This window comes from Nasonia vitripennis, chromosome 3 (assembly GCF_009193385.2).
Source record: "Nasonia vitripennis strain AsymCx chromosome 3, Nvit_psr_1.1, whole genome shotgun sequence".
Taxonomy (NCBI): Eukaryota; Metazoa; Arthropoda; class Insecta; order Hymenoptera; family Pteromalidae; genus Nasonia; species Nasonia vitripennis.
The window spans coordinates 16,780,981-16,799,432 of record NC_045759.1 but is presented as its reverse complement, the minus strand read 5'-3'; the positions used below and the strand labels follow the sequence as shown (position 1 = coordinate 16,799,432).

Below are 18,452 nucleotides of genomic sequence, written 5' to 3'. Positions count from 1 at the left end.
AATCGGTTGCAACTAATATGGTTATTTAATATTCTATAAAGACATATCTTAATTTCCTATTCGAATCGTTTCAGTGCACTGTCCGGCAGGAACATTCGCTGGTGAGAAGCAAAAGCAGTGTACGTCCTGTCCCAAAGGCTTCTACCAAAACAGCGACCGCCAAGGTTCCTGCTTGCGTTGTCCCTTCGGAACCTACACCAAAGAAGAGGGCTCCAAGAGCATCGATGACTGCATCCCTGTTTGCGGTTACGGAACATACTCACCCACAGGTCTCGTACCCTGTCTGGAATGTCCAAGAAACAGCTACAGTGGCGAACCACCAATCGGTGGCTTCAAGGACTGCCAAACTTGCCCAGCTGGCACGTTCACCTACCAACCAGCAGCTCCAGGCAAAGACAGATGTCAGGCCAAGTGTTCCCCAGGAATGTACTCCGATACCGGACTCGCCCCATGCGCCCAGTGTCCCAAGGACTTCTTCCAACCTCAGCACGGCGCCACCACCTGCAACGAGTGCCCGACCAACATGTACACCGATAAACCCGGCGCAGTTGGCCGTGAAGAGTGCAAACCCGTCCAGTGCACCGATAACATCTGCCAACACGGTGGCTTATGCGTACCCATGGGTCACGGAGTTCAGTGCTTCTGCCCTGCCGGATTCTCCGGAAAACGTTGTGAAATCGACATCGACGAGTGCTCCTCGCAGCCTTGTTACAACGGTGCTACCTGCATCGACTTGCCACAAGGCTACAGGTGCCAGTGCGCTAACGGATATTCCGGTATTAACTGTCAGGAGGAGAAGTCCGACTGCAAAAATGATACCTGTCCCGAGAGAGCCATGTGCAAAGACGAGCCAGGATTCAACAACTACACGTGCCTCTGCAGATCCGGTTATACCGGTGTTGATTGCGACATTACTGTGAGTACTAGCTTTATCTTCCTCTTTCTCTTATTTTAATAAACATGAAAATAAACGTGTTCATGAATATTTACAGATTAATCCTTGCACTTCGAACGGCAACCCGTGCAACAACGGAGCTAGCTGTGTTCCTCTACAGCAGGGCCGTTACAAGTGCGAATGTCTGCCTGGTTGGGAAGGACAGAGCTGCGAGATTAATACCGACGATTGTGCTGAACGTCCCTGCCTTCTGGGAGCTAACTGTACCGATTTAGTGGACGACTTCACCTGTGACTGTCCACCCGGCTTCACTGGAAAACGTTGTCATGAGAAGATCGACCTTTGCTCCGGAAACCCTTGCTTGAACGGCATTTGCGTGGACAAGCTCTTTAACCACGAGTGCATCTGTCATCCGGGCTGGACTGGTCCAGCTTGCGAGATCAACATCAACGAGTGCGCCGGCAAACCGTGCCGCAACAACGGCCAGTGTACCGACCAGATCGACGACTACACTTGTACCTGCGAACCTGGCTACACTGGCAAGCAGTGCCAGCACACGATCGATGACTGCGCTTCCAATCCTTGCGTCAACGGTGGTACCTGCATTGACCAGCTCGAGGGCTTCACTTGCAAGTGCCGTCCAGGATTCGTTGGTCTTCAGTGCGAAGCCGAAATCGACGAGTGTCTCAGCGATCCTTGCAGCCCTGTTGGAACAGAACGCTGTGTCGATCTGGACAACCAATTCGTCTGCCAATGCAGAGAAGGCTTCACCGGAGCTACTTGCGAAACCAACATTGACGACTGTATGTCCGACCCTTGTCTCAACGGAGCCACCTGTCGGGACGAAATTGGAGGATTCAAGTGTATGTGCAGAGAGGGATGGACTGGAATCAAATGTGAGACTGACGTGGGAACCTGCCAGAACAAGCCCTGTCAAAACGACGCTGCCTGCGTTGATTTGTTCCAAGACTTCTTCTGTGTGTAAGTATATTTTGTTATGCTTGAAAATTGAGATTGTTTTTTCAAAAGGGATAAAATAACCATATGAAAAATTTCACAGATGCCCATCTGGAACTGATGGAAAACGTTGCGAGACCGCACCCGAACGATGCATCGGCAACCCTTGCATGCACAATGGACGTTGCCAAGACTTTGGATCTGGTCTCAATTGCACTTGTCCAGATGACTATACCGGAATCGGTTGCCAATACGAATACGACGCTTGCCAAGCTGGTGCTTGCAAGAACGGTGCTACTTGCATCGATAACGGTGCTGGATTTACTTGCATTTGTCCACATGGATACACCGGCAAAACTTGCGAGGAAGACATCGTCGACTGCAAGGAGAATTCCTGTCCTCCATCGGCTACTTGCATCGATCTTACTGGCAAATTCTTCTGCCAATGTCCATTCAACTTGACTGGTGATGACTGTCGAAAATGTAAGTCATTCAATAACACAGTTGTTGTTAAGCTTTATTACTCTGTTTTAATTTTCACAAATAAATCGTTATTTCGTGATTCCACAGCCATCCAAGTCGACTACGACCTCTACTTCAGCGACCCAACTCGCAGCAGTGCGATGCAAGTGATTCCATTCTTCACTGGAGCCAAGAAGAGTTTGACCATCGCTATGTGGGTGCAATTCACTCAGCGCGACGAGGCTGGCATCTTCTTCACCCTGTATGCCGTCAGCTCTCCTCACGTTCCTACCAACCGTAGACCAATGATGCAAGCTCATAGCAACGGTGTTCAAGTTTCGATCTTCCACGATCTGCAAGACGTGTACTTACCATTCAGGGAATACGCCACTATAAACGACGGACAATGGCATCACATCGCCGTTATTTGGAACGGTGAAAACGGCGGTGAATTGACTCTCATCACGGAAGGTCTGATTGCCAGCAAGACCGAAGGCTACGGTAGCGGAAGAACTCTACCCTCATAGTAAGTGATTGAAGTTAATAAATGATAATAAAAATTCAACGAGAGTATCGAATAAAATTAAAACAATCAATTCTTCAAATTTTTAGCGCCTGGGCTGTCCTGGGTAAGCCACGCAGCGAAGTTGGCAAAGGCTATACGGAGTCTGGCTTTCAAGGTCACCTTACCAAGGTTCAAATCTGGGAGCGAGCTCTTCACGTGACCAACGAAATCCAGAAACAAGTCCGCGACTGCCGTACCGAGCCAGTCCTCTACCAAGGTCTCGTGCTCACCTGGGCCGGCTACGACGAAACCGTTGGTGGAGTCGAGCGAATCGCACCATCGCACTGTGGTCAGCGAGTCTGCCCACCAGGTTATGGTGGCAGCAAGTGCCAACAGTTGGAGTCCGACAAGATACCACCTAAGATCGAACACTGCCCTGGTGACCTGTGGGTCATTGCCAAGAATGGATCGTCAATCGTTACGTGGGACGAGCCGAAGTTCAGTGACAACGTTGGCGTTGTCAGGGTTCAGGAGAAGAGTGGACACAGATCTGGACAGACGCTTCTGTGGGGATCATACGACATCAGCTATGTGGCTTACGATCAGGCTGGAAACTCTGCCAGCTGTAACTTCAAAGTTTACGTACTTCGTAAGTGAAGATTATAATTATATTTGAATTCACTTAATTTTGGAACTTTACTGATGGAAAATTTGTCAAACTTTATAGATGACTTCTGTCCTGAATTACCTGATCCTATTGGTGGAATGCAGCAATGCAAGGACTGGGGCGCGGGCGGTCAGTTCAAGGTTTGCGAGATTTCTTGCAATGCTGGACTTAGGTTTGCGCAAGAGGTGCCCAAGTTCTACACTTGCGGAGCTGAAGGTTTCTGGCGGCCAACCAACAACCCCGGCCTGCCACTTGTCTACCCTGCTTGTACAAGTAAGAATAAGTTTTATCTTTAAATATTTGCGTGATCATCTAATTCAGGATTATTTTAATCAACTAAATTTAACTTTAGGCGCTTCTCCCGCTCAACGTGTATTTAAAATCAGAATGAACTTTCCTACGTCTGTACTCTGTAATGAGGCTGGACAAGAGGTGCTGAAACAGAAGGTCAGACACGCTGTCAACTCGTTAAACAGGGACTGGAACTTCTGTTCTAACTCATTCGAAGGTAAGTTTTTATTCGAAGGTAAAAGTGTTATCTATTCGCTTTGTTTGTATTATTACTAACGGTACGTATCGTAGGAACCCGGGAGTGCAGAGACTTGAACATCAACGTTCAGTGTGACCATCGTGCACGAACCGCCAGACAGGCGTCGACTGAAGACGATGCCGGAACTTACACGATCTCTGTTGACGTACTTGCCGAGCCGTAAGTGTTTTTGTCTATATTCACGTTCTCAATCGTTACATGTAAATTGTAAATTACTGCTCGAAACAGCAGTTACACTTGTTATCATTTTGCAAAATATAAATATGCATATTATCTTTGCAAAAGCAAAAAAAAATGTACAAACACAGTTTCATAAAACTGAGAAATTTCTTGCACCATAGAACGAGACAAGCTCGCCAAGGCAGTGATACGTACGAAGTGGAAATTTCCTTCCCAGCAATAAAGTAAGACATAGTTTGGGCGCAAAAAACCATAGTCTTTTCGTAATTTGCAGATTACCTAACTGTCACTAATAGAGGGATAGCGGCGTTGCTTCCCGTAATCGGGCAGCGGACAAACATACAGAATAATCAATAATTTATACTCAACAGTATAATATAACGAAATTTCATACAATTTATTAATCACTGCAATAGCGTTGGCATGGTGCATGAGCTTAACAACACATTTATACGTATACGACAATTACAGTATTACCCTGTGGACACTCTCCGATGCATCTTCTTAGTGCTAAGCTTATTAGTATATAACGTAGATTTTAAAATAGGCAGTGCTGGAATTGCGCATTAATCATAGTGCCGACACTCCAAAGGTGAAGAGGTAAACCCCACATAGGACGACACGACGATGCTATCACATAATATATAATCTACAAATCACAATACCGAATAACGATCTAACTAATTATATTCGATTTATACCTTAAGATTATTTATTAACAACCACAGCAATGTCTCGATGTGTATATACCGCGTCTAAATACTAAGTGTACAAAGGAATGACTAAATGCTATAATATAAACATCTATGCTCCGTTGTGACTAACCAGAAACTAATAGCCGATTTTCTCTGATGTTTAGCGATCCGATCCTGAATTCGAACTCGAACGAACGAGCCACCGTTCAGAACCTCCTCGAGAAGCTGATTCTCGAGGAAGACCAATTCGATGTCCACGACATCCTACCCAACACCGTACCCGACCCAGCCTCTCTAGTCTTAGAATCCGATTACGCTTGCCCCGTCGGACAAGTGGTCATGGCTCCCGATTGTGGTGAGTACTTACCCTTATAATATCTTCGATCTCCAATCAACATCTCTCAAAAAAAAATGCCCCCACAGTACCTTGCGCGATCGGCAGCTACTACGACACGACGACGAAGAAGTGCGAGTCCTGCCCGGTGGCGACCTACCAGAGCGAGTCCGGCCAGCTAAAGTGCAGCTCGTGCCCGGTGATCGCGGGCCGTCCCTCGGTGACGATCGGTCCCGGGGCTCGCAGCGCCGCCGACTGCAAGGAGCGCTGTCCCGCCGGTAAATACTACGACGACGCGGCCGGTCTGTGCCGTAGCTGCGGTCACGGCTTCTACCAGCCCGAGGAGGGCAGCTTCTCGTGTCTGCTCTGCGGCCTCGGCAAGACGACGCGAACCGCCGAGGCTGTCTCGCGCGAGGAGTGTCGCGACGAGTGCGGCTCCGGACAACAGCTCGCCGTCGAGGGCAAGTGCGAGCCCTGCCCCAGAGGCACCTACAGGACCCAGGGTGTTCAGGCCGCCTGCCAGGCTTGTCCACTCGGAAGGACGACGCCGAACCTCGGCTCGGCCGCCGTCGAGGAGTGCTCGCTGCCGGTCTGCGAGCCGGGATCTCACCTCAACGGCACACTCAACGAGTGCGTCGAGTGCAAGAAGGGCACCTACCAGCCCGAGGCCCAGCAGACCTCCTGCATACCCTGCCCACCCAATACCAGTACCAAAGGACCCTCGGCTGTGAGTTACCGATTTATACGTTACAGCTGATAAATTTTGTTGCAATGAGAGGGGACGTTTTTAAAAATGTATTTCGCTTACAGACCAGCAAAGCCGAGTGCACGAACCCCTGCGAGGTGAACGGCGAAGAGATGCACTGCGACGCTAACGCCTACTGTCTGCTCATCCCCGAGACGAGCGACTTCAAGTGCGAGTGCAAACCCGGCTACAACGGCACGGGCCACGAGTGCGTCGACGTGTGTCTCGGCTACTGCGACAACGAGGGTGTCTGCCTCAAGGACTCGAGGGGCCAACCCTCGTGCAGATGCAGCGGTAGCTTCACCGGCAAGCACTGCACCGAGAAGTCGGCCTTCTTCTATATCACCGGTGGTATCGCCAGCGGTGTCGTCCTCATCATCATCGTCGTCCTGCTCGTCTGGATGATTTGCGCCAGGTTGGTTTCACATCCCTATCATATACGTATAGCTATAATATCGTACAGACACGATTAAAACGAGCGAAATTCAACAGGGCATCGAAGAAGAAGGAGCCGAAGAAGATGCTGACGCCGGCTACCGATCAGAACGGCTCGCAGGTGAACTTCTACTACGGCGCCCCGACGCCCTACGCCGAATCGATCGCCCCCTCGCATCACAGCACCTACGCGCACTACTACGACGACGAGGAGGACGGCTGGGAAATGCCCAACTTTTACAATGAAACTTACATGAAAGGTAAGAGCGAATCTGAGCGATCAGACGCCATTATTTTTTGAGCACTACTTTCATTGATCTTTCAATTATAAATACAAATTATGCCTCGCAGACCAAATATTAAATAGAGCCATATATAAGTGACGCACGCAGAGTCGCATGAAACTGCAAATTATAACGTTGTATACTGTGTGTGCTTGTGTGCGCTTGAATTATTCTTATATATATATATATATATATATATATATATATATATATATATATATATATATATATATATATATATATATATATATATATATATATATATATATATATATATATATATATATATATATATAATAATGAGAAAAGACAAGACAATCTTTTGTAAAAAACCCATATTCTTTGTTCACGTTGCACGCAGAGAGTTTACACAATGGCGGGAAAATGAATAGCCTCGCACGATCGAACGCGAGCATTTACGGTACGAAAGATGATCTTTACGACAGACTGAAACGCCACGCGTACCCCGGAAAGAAAGGTTCGTAGAAACAAACAACACAGCAAATTTAGCACTTTTATATAAAACCATCATACATATACATATATCTCATTTATACACATGAATTATATGCATGTTCATTTATGCATTCAATACCTTTATTTCGCACATAATTCATCATTTATATATTGTTATACATAGTATAAATATTTTTGAGCTATAGCATGTAAGCTTTGTTGCATACACCCATCCATCTATACATTATCATAATTATAATAACCACAGTCCACGTTAACAATTGGACATTTGAAAGTTAATTGTATTGAATTGTGGTGAATTTATAGATAAGAGCGACAGCGATAGCGAAGGTCAGTGACTTTCGGGAAATGTGGCCAAAATCTCGAGTCGAAAGTGACGAATCTCCATAATTACGGCGAATACTCAACGAATGTGTCTCTATATGTCAGTGTGTGTATTCGCATAGAAAAAAAAAATTAAGCAAAAAAAGTGCAAAATCGTTGCGCTTTCTCTTGCGTATAAAGCACACGTGTGAGAATATAAAGATTGATCGGTATAACTCGAGAGATACACACATACACACATACACGACGATGCGAGCGCATGGATAATTGCTTGGGAAAAATAGTCCTGGAGCCGCGATCGACCTCAGGCATTAATACTACGAGAAGATTAAAGCAGTATATGCATATATATATATATAATTAGCCAGAAGGAGGAAAAACAATGTGTAACGAGCCAGTCGACGATCGCCGCTTCGGCGCGTTTTCCTCGCAACTCTCGCGCCTCGCGAAACTGAGAGAAAGAGAGAGAGAGAGAGAGAAAAATACTCCAAATGCAGGACGATTTATTATTACTGTGTAAGGAACGATTATTATATACTTTATGATATACGATTATACCAAGTGCGACTGATATTCACATTCTGATTTGTGGTATGAAAGGGAACGAGCGATATCCGTGTTTAACTATATAGACCTACACATGTGAACGAGTACATACATACACACTTTGTATTTAATTCGAGAAGCTGATTGACTATAAGTGATCTTTTTTTTTATTTTACGTAATACATGATATTACACTCGTTCGTTGTATGTTTTATAATAATCCAGTTTTTACTTCGGTGATTTCATTTGTTTACTCATCTCATTGATCTACTGTCAGTCATAACGCGTAGGTATACCTATATATTTGTGGATTACGTACGATTCTTTCTCTTTTACGTTGATTAAACGCAGTGTAGGTTTACTTCTTTTTTTCATTACTATTTAAACCTTTATACGAAAAGTCTTCCCAGTATATAGTTATTCTTTACATTAACGGTGCGAAAGAAAGATATAAGCTAGTGTGTGCTGATTGTAATTATTAATTTTATTATTATATTGAAATTAAATTAGATGTATAAGCGATTTTTATTATATATATATATATATATATATATATATATATCGTTATATTATAAATATGTAACTATTTTGTACAATAATTTACGTTACACGCATTGACCGAAACGTGGGAGAACAATGTTTGAAAATCACTTATTACCGACGACTAACATGTGCAAGAAACATTTCATAGTCAGTAGAAAGGTAGAAAGCTCGGTATGTATTTTCATCGACAGATTTTGTATTTTTAAACCCAGAGCTTGTTCTCCATTGACACTGTAAAAATGCTTCGACGAATTGTTTTTAATAAAAAAATATGTCTACAATAATCGTCAGTGTTTCGATTTCCCAATATATCCTACCGTTCCCGAAGTTAATTTTGTATCGTGAGTCCATTACATTATAGTTTCGTTGATAAGATAACACTTCTGACGTTAGCAGTGTAGTTTCAGTAAAATGACTGTTATAAGAGTTTGACCAACGTTGATTAAAGAGACAAAAACGCATTTCGTTAAAATGTCACCCAAAAAAAAACTGGATCATTTGAGAATTTAGACGCGACTGGTCAAGCAAACAATATTGTTAATGGAAGGAATGTTAGCTGATTTTATAATGAGAGTGTGGGAAGGTTACGACAATTTCTGATGTTATATAATTGCTCACCACCTAGTGTGTTATTATCTAGAATTATTGATCAAGATAAAAGACTAGATTAGAATTGGAGAATTTCTAGTGCTCATCAGTATTATTGCACCATGTAAGCCAAACTTCTTATAAACCGTTCATGCATCGCGTTCTAAATGATCTTTCACTATTTACAATCTTTTTTTGATCTTCCACGGCGTTCGATGAAAAAATGGCGCATGACGTCTGACCATGCGAGCTTTTACTACTTACACCACCCACGTCAAAACATTCACGCTACAGATACGATATTTTTAGTTTCGACGAGTCGACTGCACAATTTTAAAAACAAAAAAAAGACTATATAATTCAACGCATTCTCTTATTCCGGAATGCATGGCGCGCAAGGCGAATGATAAAATTAGTAATTAGTAAAACAATTATTCCTCGTACAGCAGCGTCCTGGCAAAATAGCTTACGTAAGTAATCAACAGCTCAAAATTACGCGCTCGCGATGTCGTGGCGTAATATCGACGTAGTTTTTCAATTGCCTGTAATTGCCATTTCAGTATACACCTACATTGTTTCGAACGCTTGAAAAACAAACGACGCACCGTATCGCGAATAATAATTCACCGATCAAACGCGGCAAAAAAACTGATTTAAACACCTACACTCGCATATAATGCCCGTCTACTCCGCCAAGCGCGAGACGATAAAAAAGTCCCCTACCTTTCCATCGACCAGCCTCTCGGAGCTTGGTTCCCGTCCAAGATAAATCAATTACCCGCACGCGCTCGATCCAACTACGCACTTCATCATTGCTGCGCCGTCCCAACTTCTCGAGAGCAAGCCCACACACACAGACACACACACACACACACACACGCGCGCGCGCGCTTTAGAAAGGGGAGCCACTCACAAAGCTGTGTGCAAAATTCACGAGTCGCGATGACGTCGTATCTTTCTCTCGGCTCGAGCCCCCTCGCCCTCCACTACTCGGCAGCACAATATCAAGCGGCTCCGGATTGTCGGGCCGTAGTCGATTGGCCGGCTGTAGCGTCAGCGATTCTCCCATTGGCCGAGTCTGACGCAAAAGCCAGGCCGGTGCCCGCAACCTACGATTCCGGCGGCTGCAGACAGCACTGCTGTGACGTGCGTGCGCGAGAGTTCGATCCCCAGCCGCCAGACACTACTCGACAGTGAGCCGAGAAGGACGTGATCGCCAGAGCCACACAACTCGCAGCAGCAGCACTTATACTTATACGCTTATACCGCAACTGCAGTAAACCGGCGAGCACACTACTACTTGTTGTACCCGTCGATCGACACTGAGCGTTTTCACGGCGAGCCAGCGCTAGAACAACGCTCTAGAGGACAGCCAGCGGTAGAACACCTCGAGCGAACGCGGTAGACAACCACGTTCGTGACGACAAGAGCCGGGACAGCGACTACGCACGTCCCTTCCGCCCAGGTGGACAGAGTAGAAGGGTTGGCAACTTTTGGGAGGGTGAGTACCATAATTCACGTATAATCATTCCGTGCACCATTGCCTCTTCGCGATACCGATCGCCAGTCTTACGTAACCCGGCTGTTACTACTGCCGGCTCTCGTACATCCTCTCCGGGCACTACATGTGCATTCCGCGGCAAAAGTGGCGGACGATAGTGAGGACGAGTTACATTTTACGTAACGCGGATAGCATGTAACAATGAGTCACTTCGGCGCGCGACGATTACGGATTAGAATCGAGCCGGAAAATTTGCCGAATCGATAGTGCATAAGCATAGCGATAAAGCCGCGCGCAGCGCAACTCGAAGATAATAATAAAACCGAGTAAACAAACAGCCGTGCGAGGTGTGCATGTGACCGTGGGCTCAGCGACTCAACTTCGCCGCTATTATATACGTCGAAGCTTCCAGAAAGACGCTCTCTCGCGCCACCCCTTGTAGCGTACGGGCGCACACCTGCCGCCTCTGTACCTATGTGCGCACGCTTGTGCGTCTATGTATAAAGTTTCGAGCGAGTTTCGAGGACCTGCCGGGAGTTTTTAAACGACGGACGCAAAAGCTTCGCTAACGTCTGACGCAAGCGTCAGCAAACGTCGCGACAACGCGCGTAGCTATATATACATACTCGTGCGCTGCAGCGCGATTCGTTACGTAACGGCTGGCTATGCTATACTCTCATCGCTTCTCTATATTGAGCGGTGCACTACCCATACCGTTTCGTCGTTCTTTTCCTTCCGCTGCAGAACAACAACCGCTTTAGGACACTCATATATGCGTCTAGACCGTGTGCGCGCGAAAATGTGCTATCGTCACATGACCGACAAAAATCACGTGATCGCTGTCACGAGAGCGGCGCGAAAGTTACGTGACAGACGCGTGTTTTTCTCTCAACCGGCGCGTCTTTGTTCTCTAGGTTAGACAAATTTCCGCGAAAATCGCGGTGAAAAGTCCCGCGTTTTCGGCTCCACCGAGAGGATGATGAAACTTTTCGTGGTAGCACGCGATCCGCCGCTGCTGGAGAGAAAGAGCGCAGCTTTATATGCGGAGTGGGGGAAGCCTGTGAGTAAGGATGACTCGACGGAATTCCCCGGTCAGACGCACGGTCGACACGGTCAATGGACTGGCGATATTCACGGGCGCGCCGTGTATGTATGTACCGTCATGTGCATGCCACTCTCTCTCTCTCTCTCTCTCTCTCTCTCTCCCGAGCGCGGCCTCTTTAATAGGCGCATGCGCAAATTCTCGGAAAAGCCGCTTTCGGAGGGTGCTTCTATACAGCTCTCTCGTGACTCACGTCTCGCCAATGTTTGCCGCCGCTGCTCTTTCGGGGAATCACTCCACACAAGCCTGTTATGTATGCGTATACGGATATACACGTATACTAAGGCTGCCGGTATCGCGAGTTATTGGACGAGCTTTTTTGGGCGTTTTATCGCTGCTTTTTGCGACAGAGAAGATACTTACTTTTGAACGGTGACGCGTGCGCGAGAAAGAGAGAGAATGACGAAACAGGCAACGGATAAGAACATACAGCGTGGCGAGAGAAAGAGAGAGATAAGGATCGTGTATAGGTGGCGACAGAGAAGGGGTATTGCACACATCTGCTGGAGGCGACGGTCGCTCGATAAATTCTTAACTTGCACGGACCTGCACAGCCGGGTTGACGCTCGCGTGCTGTGCCTTGTGGCTTATTCAGGCGATTCTCCACGCGCGGCGCACTGTACGATTTTTATCGCGCGCACGACTTTGACGTTGTTTTCTCCTCTGCCGGGGTAGGGATGAAATTATTAGTTAGCGATGATGGCAGATTGCTTGTTTTTATTATTGCGCTTTATTTTTTTTTTCGCGATGTTTTTTTTTAGTTGCGCATGTAGAAACGATCTGAAAACGTAAGTTTGAGTTTTGTCTGTTTTTGTTCGATGAATTATTTTATTGTCTCAAAGAATTTTTCGTTGCGTAAAAATGAGTCGACCGTTAGTAAGGAGTATACCGCCCGTATAGATAAACGCGTAAAGACACTTTATCTCGTTTAATGAGAAAACTCGGCGGTACTTTAGAGGAAGAGGAATTTTGATGGAAACTGATATCTCTGAACAGCAATGTATATACCGAGCGGCAAATTTTTCAAATACTTTGTAATTGCAACCATCGTTATTATATCAGATAAATCATTGTTTTTAAATACTCAAGGTCTTCTCTTACATCCAATTATACACTTCCACTCGTGTATCGCAATTCCGTTTTTTCCCTGTAATATCTTGATTTGAGTTATTAAAATCTATAATCTACGTACGTGGATCTATGGGCACACTCTTTTGCGAACGGAACACTCAGCTAGTATATGTCAACACGAGCGTAAGTAGATACAGACACGAGTTGGTCAGACATGCTGATTGTACTTGCGTGGGTAGAAACGCAAGGTCAAACAGTGCGGGACTAAACGTTATTTTCTTTATCATTGTACGTAGGTAGTTTATTCATACACAGGTAAAGCTAAACCACGTAGAGCCTGATGCATCTTTTGCATCTTATATTCATATATGGCGTAAACGAAAAACAAACGATTTGCCTTATCGTGTAAAAAAACGTCCGTATGGCAACGCTAGTGGCAGAGTTGTAATGTGACGATATTTTTTTTTCAGGCATCCAAAATCCCTCCCGTCTACGAACGCCAAACGGCCAGCAACATTTCAATTGAGCACGGGGTTGAAGTCAAAGTAAGCACCTTTTCATTATACCGTATTTTACTTGATTATATGCAAATTGTGGACGCAGAAGGTTGAAAAGCAAAAAAATGTTTGTAAACACGCTCATGATTCTTTTGTTTCCCTTCGCCGTAGCGCATTTAAGACCATGAATTACATCCGTTCATTATAATTCAACTTATATTTGTGCACGATGAATTATTTAATGTTACCAATCGGTTTCCAAGGCAACATTTCTTGGAAAGATATTTTAAAAATACCTTTGGCACTTTTCAGGCTCGTAATCAGATTACGTAATGAAATCATTAAATTCGAAAAAACGAGGATTACCAAAGTAATGTCGCGAATCAAATGTTAGAAACAAAAGACTGAATATATAATGCAAAATTGATTTAATTTTTACGAAATAACTCTCTGAAAACGCACAAGGCGTGATGAATTAAAAGACTTTTTAAGAATCAATGAGATTACGTAACGACTATATCTTGATTCTAATAAGATAAAAGGATAACAAACTATATTTATTATTTATTACTACTACTAGAATTATCAAGACTTAAGATATTCTAAAATTTTAAGATACATCATAAGTTTAATGTTAAGGAACTTATTCAAAGAACAACTTATATAATGTTTGTTTTTATTCCTTTTAATTGCATAGGCAATAATATCAATGGACCAAACAACGTATAAGGTATTTTAATATTAAAACAAGATCTATAACCATTGAAAAAGGACAAAAAAAAAATACAAAAAAATACAAAAAAAATCTGGTAACATTTTATCAACTAGCATCATATCATTTTTTATATAAAATTCACAAGATCGTTGTATTCTGATAGATTCACTGCCCAGCTATAGTTTCAGATTTATAAATATTAAACCGGCAATTATCAACAATTGAAGGACAAAAAAATCGATTATTCCTATTATCTAACGCAGTATACCTATACAGCATACAATTAGCTCGCACCCGTGAATCTATCAAATACGTTCATAAGCCCGAAAAGATATACGTTTTTCGTCAAAAAAAGACTTCAATCCCAAAAAAAAAAAACAAAAAAAAAAGACTGCGCTACAATATGCATCGTGGCGATCAAGGACACGTTGAAAGCGCTGCAAAACCGAGGATAATAAGTGACATTTTGCTGTCCGACTACCCACAGGGACTAGAACCATGCAACCTAAAGCTACTTCAGTCATCTGCTTCTCGTGGCGTGAGATCGCGGCAGCAGCAGGAGATCGACCGCTTTGCCCCGGTAAAAGTCGAGACGATCCCCCTGCTCAGCCCGACAATGGAGTCCGAATTGATGCGGGAGCCTTGGACCTTCCCGCGGGAGCCGACCAGCTGCGTCATCGCGCCCCACGTCGTCCAAGCAGCTTCGCAAGCAACAGCCGCTACTGCGGCAGCATCCGCACCGCTCACGATTACACTAGACGAGGAGCCCGCAAGCACGGCCCTCTCCGCTTGGGAGGAGAACTTTCAGGATCTAAGCGGCTGGTGCATGAGCAACGTACAGCCGAGATGCGATTTTCCTACAGGTGAATCCCCCATGGCTGCTAAACTTACAGGTGAGTCTGACTTTTCAAAGTGCTACGCTTTGCTAAAACGGCAGCGATGAGCTGCTTGAAAAACAAAAGAAAATCAATAATTTATATTATCTAATCTGCAGCGTCATGACGTTATCTGCGCTCTTAGACAAACAAGGCAGATGGAGGCATTTGTCGTTGCCTGAAATTTCGAAAATCGGTACCTAAAATTAGACTTTTATCGCGCGCGAGACTAACAATTGCAGCTTTCGCAAACGTTTTTATTCAACAATGATCGCGTTACGTAATTATTTTTGCGCACATTCTCGAACGCCTCATCGAAGTATCAATTAGAATCTACGCTACAGCGAAGATTAGATTATACAACGTGAATCATTGGATGACGCGAACTTATGTCTCGTGTTGTACTCGATCGCTGAAAAATATACGGAAAAACAGAGTGTATCAATGTTTCTGCTTTCCCAGAATCGGCGCCGATCACGCACTGCCGACAAAACCAAAATTATTTATCCTTCACGTAACGTACGGAGGAGTAAAGTGCAATTCGACGAAATAAATGCCGCAAGAAGAGTTGACTTTCCGAAACGTTGCTTATGCATAAAAATAAATATGTTAATTACGTAAATAGCTTATATAAAATAAAGTGGAAAAGTATGAAAATAACACGTAAATATCGTGGCATCAAAGTATAAACCGCGAGAATGTGCCAAATTCATACGTTCGGAAGGTCGATGATTGAATAACCCTAATTCCTATATACGCAAACTCGAGGGTCTAGACTAAAATCGAGCATGCGTATCGCGAGTTACGAGGCATGAATTTCGCCAACTGCAGCGTATATGACAAATCAAAAATAGCAAACCGCGAAACAATTCTGGCTATTCTACAATACTCTTGTTCACCACATTACAGGTACGAGAATTGAGGGTAGTGACGTCTTAACCGCACCGGACGGGGCGACAAGGGGTTTTATACAAGCGATCGGAAGGAAGATCTTCAAGGGCGGTGACGCGATCGTGGGCGCACGTCGGCCGCAACAGGCCACGGGCCTCGTCCCGCCGCAACTGGACCATGCCTATCCATTGGTTGGTCACCAGCAGGAACATCAGCAGCAGCAAATGTATTTTAGTAATAATAACAATCATCAGCATCAGAACAACAACAACAGCACAGGTATCGGTATCGGTACCAAGCGCATCAGCATCAGCAACGAGAATAGCCCGAATGACAACAGAAACGTGTGGATGGGACTACCGGCGAAGACCGAGCCCATGATTATTCCAGCGGGTAACAACAATAGCGTCAACTGGCAAGAACTCGGAGATCTGGGAATCGTGTCGGCGGCCACTGGACTGCCGGTTTACCAACAGCCAGCGACGGATTTGGACGTGAAGCCGCTGCACCAGATGCAGCGACAAGATAGCCAAGACGTGTTTAGGAGCTTCGAGAACGAGGCCTCACCAAATTTCGATTTGCTCTCGTATTTGTGCGAAGTAAGTGGACTTTCTTTGTTGTACAATGTGGGGCAATCGTCCATAATTTGATATTGCCATAGAGTAGCTAAATTTTAAAAGCTATCGCTCAATTAAGGAAACATGTAACCGATGTACGATCGTCGATCTTGATATCGATAAATGTCGGACTCTATTCCACCCGACACTCGTCACAACCAGAAGCACGCGTATAGCGTAACTGATAAAGTTACGACTGCGTTTTGCAAAATATCTCGCAACGAGGAAAACGAAATCTTCTTATTAGAATCAAGTGTATAATGGGGGGATAAATACGAACGGCTATTATACAGAGAAATCATTTTGTTTTCAGGACGACATTCCATCACCAGGCGACAGCGTGTCCACGGACTCCTCGCACATCAACAACCTGCCGAGGTTACCCTCGAATCCATCAGCGCACATAGTCGTCTCACCGAAGACCTGCGAGCCCATCAGTCTCTCAAGCATCCAAGCCACGGACCCTCTGAAATCTCGACTCCAAGTCTCGGCGGACTCGCCCTACTCGCACGACAGTCCCAAACACTCGCCGATATCTTCCGCCTCGTCGGAGCTGGCGATGACGAGCAGCAGCGGTCGGCCCTACCGGCAGCTGCGCAGCATAGTCAAATTGGAAACACCCGAAAGCCCGACACCGATCGAGAGGCGATCCAGCCGACCGAGGCGGGCGCGAACGAGCTCGAGCACCAGCAGGAGCAGTAGCAGTCGGGGCAAAGGCCGAAAGCGCGCTTACGACGAGGACAGCGATCTGTCCGACGACGGCAGCTACAGGGAGACGCGCGAAAAAAACAACGAGGCGTCGCGCAAGTCCAGGATGAACAAGAAGGCCAAGGAAATGGAGATGTCGAAGAGGGCCGTCGAGCTCGAGAAAGACAATAGGATACTCAAGATGAAGGTGGAGGAGCTGGAGAAACTGGTCTCGTCGATGCGCAACGCCCTGTTGCGCTCGGCTCTCAAGAGGGAGGTCAAGCCTAATATGTTTTGAGCTCTTGGCCTTACCCACGCGTAAGATGGGCTTGATGATTCTTTGCTTTATTATATAGCCAACCACTCGCTAAGCGGCGTGGCTCGAGTTCTTGTTTTTTATTTATGGAACGACGCGCCGTCGAGTGGAGATCGAACGATTTCGAGTTGCCGATCGTGAAGTGGATGATATTGTTCTGTTCGTATTTTTTATTTTTTGTGAACGCAAGCCTTTATGCATTTGCACTAATAGTACGAGTTATGTTTTTTTTTTATTTATTCCGACGATATCCAGTTTGCTGTGAGCGTATAAACGCTAGGGATGTAAAGTGATTTGTAATCGTTGTGGTCGGGACCGACCCTTTTTTATCAACTTTGGTTAACGACGCGATGTTAGAGGAGAAACGATCAGTAGACATTACTGACGATGCATGATTTTATTTTCCCATCGGAACCGATGGGATAGATATCTATATATATAGATTATTTTTTCCACCAACTGTAAAAGATCGCATATATAAGATGGTTGGACGTGAAAGATGAAATATTGATAAGAATAATGATCGTATTATATTTTTATCCACCCTGGTAGAATGATTCATAGTGATTCATAAAAATTCTGATCCGACTACAGTCGGACTAGAAAGATTTGTGCTACAAAGTGTGTACTTTTCAGAATCAAATTTACTGTGTATTCTGTTTTAAATATGCAACCGATCATTAACAAAATGAATTTTTATTGGCTTATTAAAGATCGCATCCTATTGTACTATGTGTAAAATGCGTGTGAATCGATGTGAGCGAAGTAAGTTTTCTACCAGGGGAAGATCATTCGCTATTTTATAACTTGCAAGAATATCTTACTATTATAAATGATAAAACTATGTGAGTTCACGAGATTCACGCAAAACAAATATAATGAATCTGATTGTTGAAAGCGAAATAATCGACGCTGCAACTTATTATTTTGTATAATTTACTCATTCTTTTCTACATTATGGGAATTTGGATCAACATACCTGTAGTTTTTATT

The 18,452-nt window shown here is 44.7% G+C and overlaps 2 protein-coding genes and 1 long non-coding RNA gene across 4 annotated transcripts in view; 2 read left to right on the top strand and 1 right to left on the bottom strand.

Annotated features, from left to right (window-relative positions):
• The window catches only part of LOC100122612 (sushi, von Willebrand factor type A, EGF and pentraxin domain-containing protein 1), a 44,311-nt gene extending 35,428 nt beyond the window's left edge, over nt 1–8,883 (top strand). Inside the window, exons 18-32 of one of the 2 annotated variants that reach the window (XM_031927972.2) lie at nt 75–916; nt 993–1,876; nt 1,956–2,335; nt 2,423–2,840; nt 2,927–3,468; nt 3,547–3,759; nt 3,839–3,994; nt 4,069–4,195; nt 4,378–4,440; nt 5,076–5,266; nt 5,335–5,972; nt 6,056–6,405; nt 6,483–6,685; nt 7,071–7,187; nt 7,493–8,883. In XM_031927972.2, the coding sequence (XP_031783832.1) occupies nt 75–916; nt 993–1,876; nt 1,956–2,335; nt 2,423–2,840; nt 2,927–3,468; nt 3,547–3,759; nt 3,839–3,994; nt 4,069–4,195; nt 4,378–4,440; nt 5,076–5,266; nt 5,335–5,972; nt 6,056–6,405; nt 6,483–6,685; nt 7,071–7,187; nt 7,493–7,524 (5,156 nt within the window). In that variant the 3' untranslated portion in view covers nt 7,525–8,883. The remainder of the gene's footprint in view (nt 1–74; nt 917–992; nt 1,877–1,955; nt 2,336–2,422; nt 2,841–2,926; nt 3,469–3,546; nt 3,760–3,838; nt 3,995–4,068; nt 4,196–4,377; nt 4,441–5,075; nt 5,267–5,334; nt 5,973–6,055; nt 6,406–6,482; nt 6,686–7,070; nt 7,188–7,492) is intronic. The other variant, XM_031927973.2, reaches the window with a different exon arrangement.
• LOC116416985 lies at nt 2,349–5,082 on the bottom strand. Its single transcript, XR_004344690.1, has 2 exons — nt 3,568–5,082; nt 2,349–3,448 (listed from the first exon to the last, which is right to left on the bottom strand). It is a non-coding gene; the product is annotated as an uncharacterized LOC116416985 (long non-coding RNA).
• A 418-nt stretch (nt 8,884–9,301) lies between the features above and the next one.
• On the top strand, nt 9,302–18,362 carry LOC100122625. Its single transcript, XM_031927974.2, has 5 exons — nt 9,302–10,688; nt 13,332–13,406; nt 14,561–14,966; nt 15,858–16,438; nt 16,770–18,362. Exons 3-5 carry the CDS (start codon nt 14,690–14,692, stop codon nt 17,439–17,441), a joined length of 1,530 nt encoding a protein of 509 aa, XP_031783834.1. The 5' UTR covers nt 9,302–10,688; nt 13,332–13,406; nt 14,561–14,689; the 3' UTR covers nt 17,442–18,362.
• The last annotated feature ends 90 nt before the right edge of the window (nt 18,363–18,452 follow it).

Bases quoted from the DNA above. Each gene is read 5' to 3' on its own strand.
- LOC100122625 (XM_031927974.2), top strand. From the start codon at position 14,690: ATGGAGTCCGAATTGATGCGGGAGCCTTGGACCTTCCCGCGGGAGCCG. The intron at 14,967-15,857 runs GTGAGTCTGACT...ACCACATTACAG, and splicing joins CATGGCTGCTAAACTTACAG to GTACGAGAATTGAGGGTAGT. The intron at 16,439-16,769 runs GTAAGTGGACTT...TTTTGTTTTCAG, and splicing joins TGCTCTCGTATTTGTGCGAA to GACGACATTCCATCACCAGG.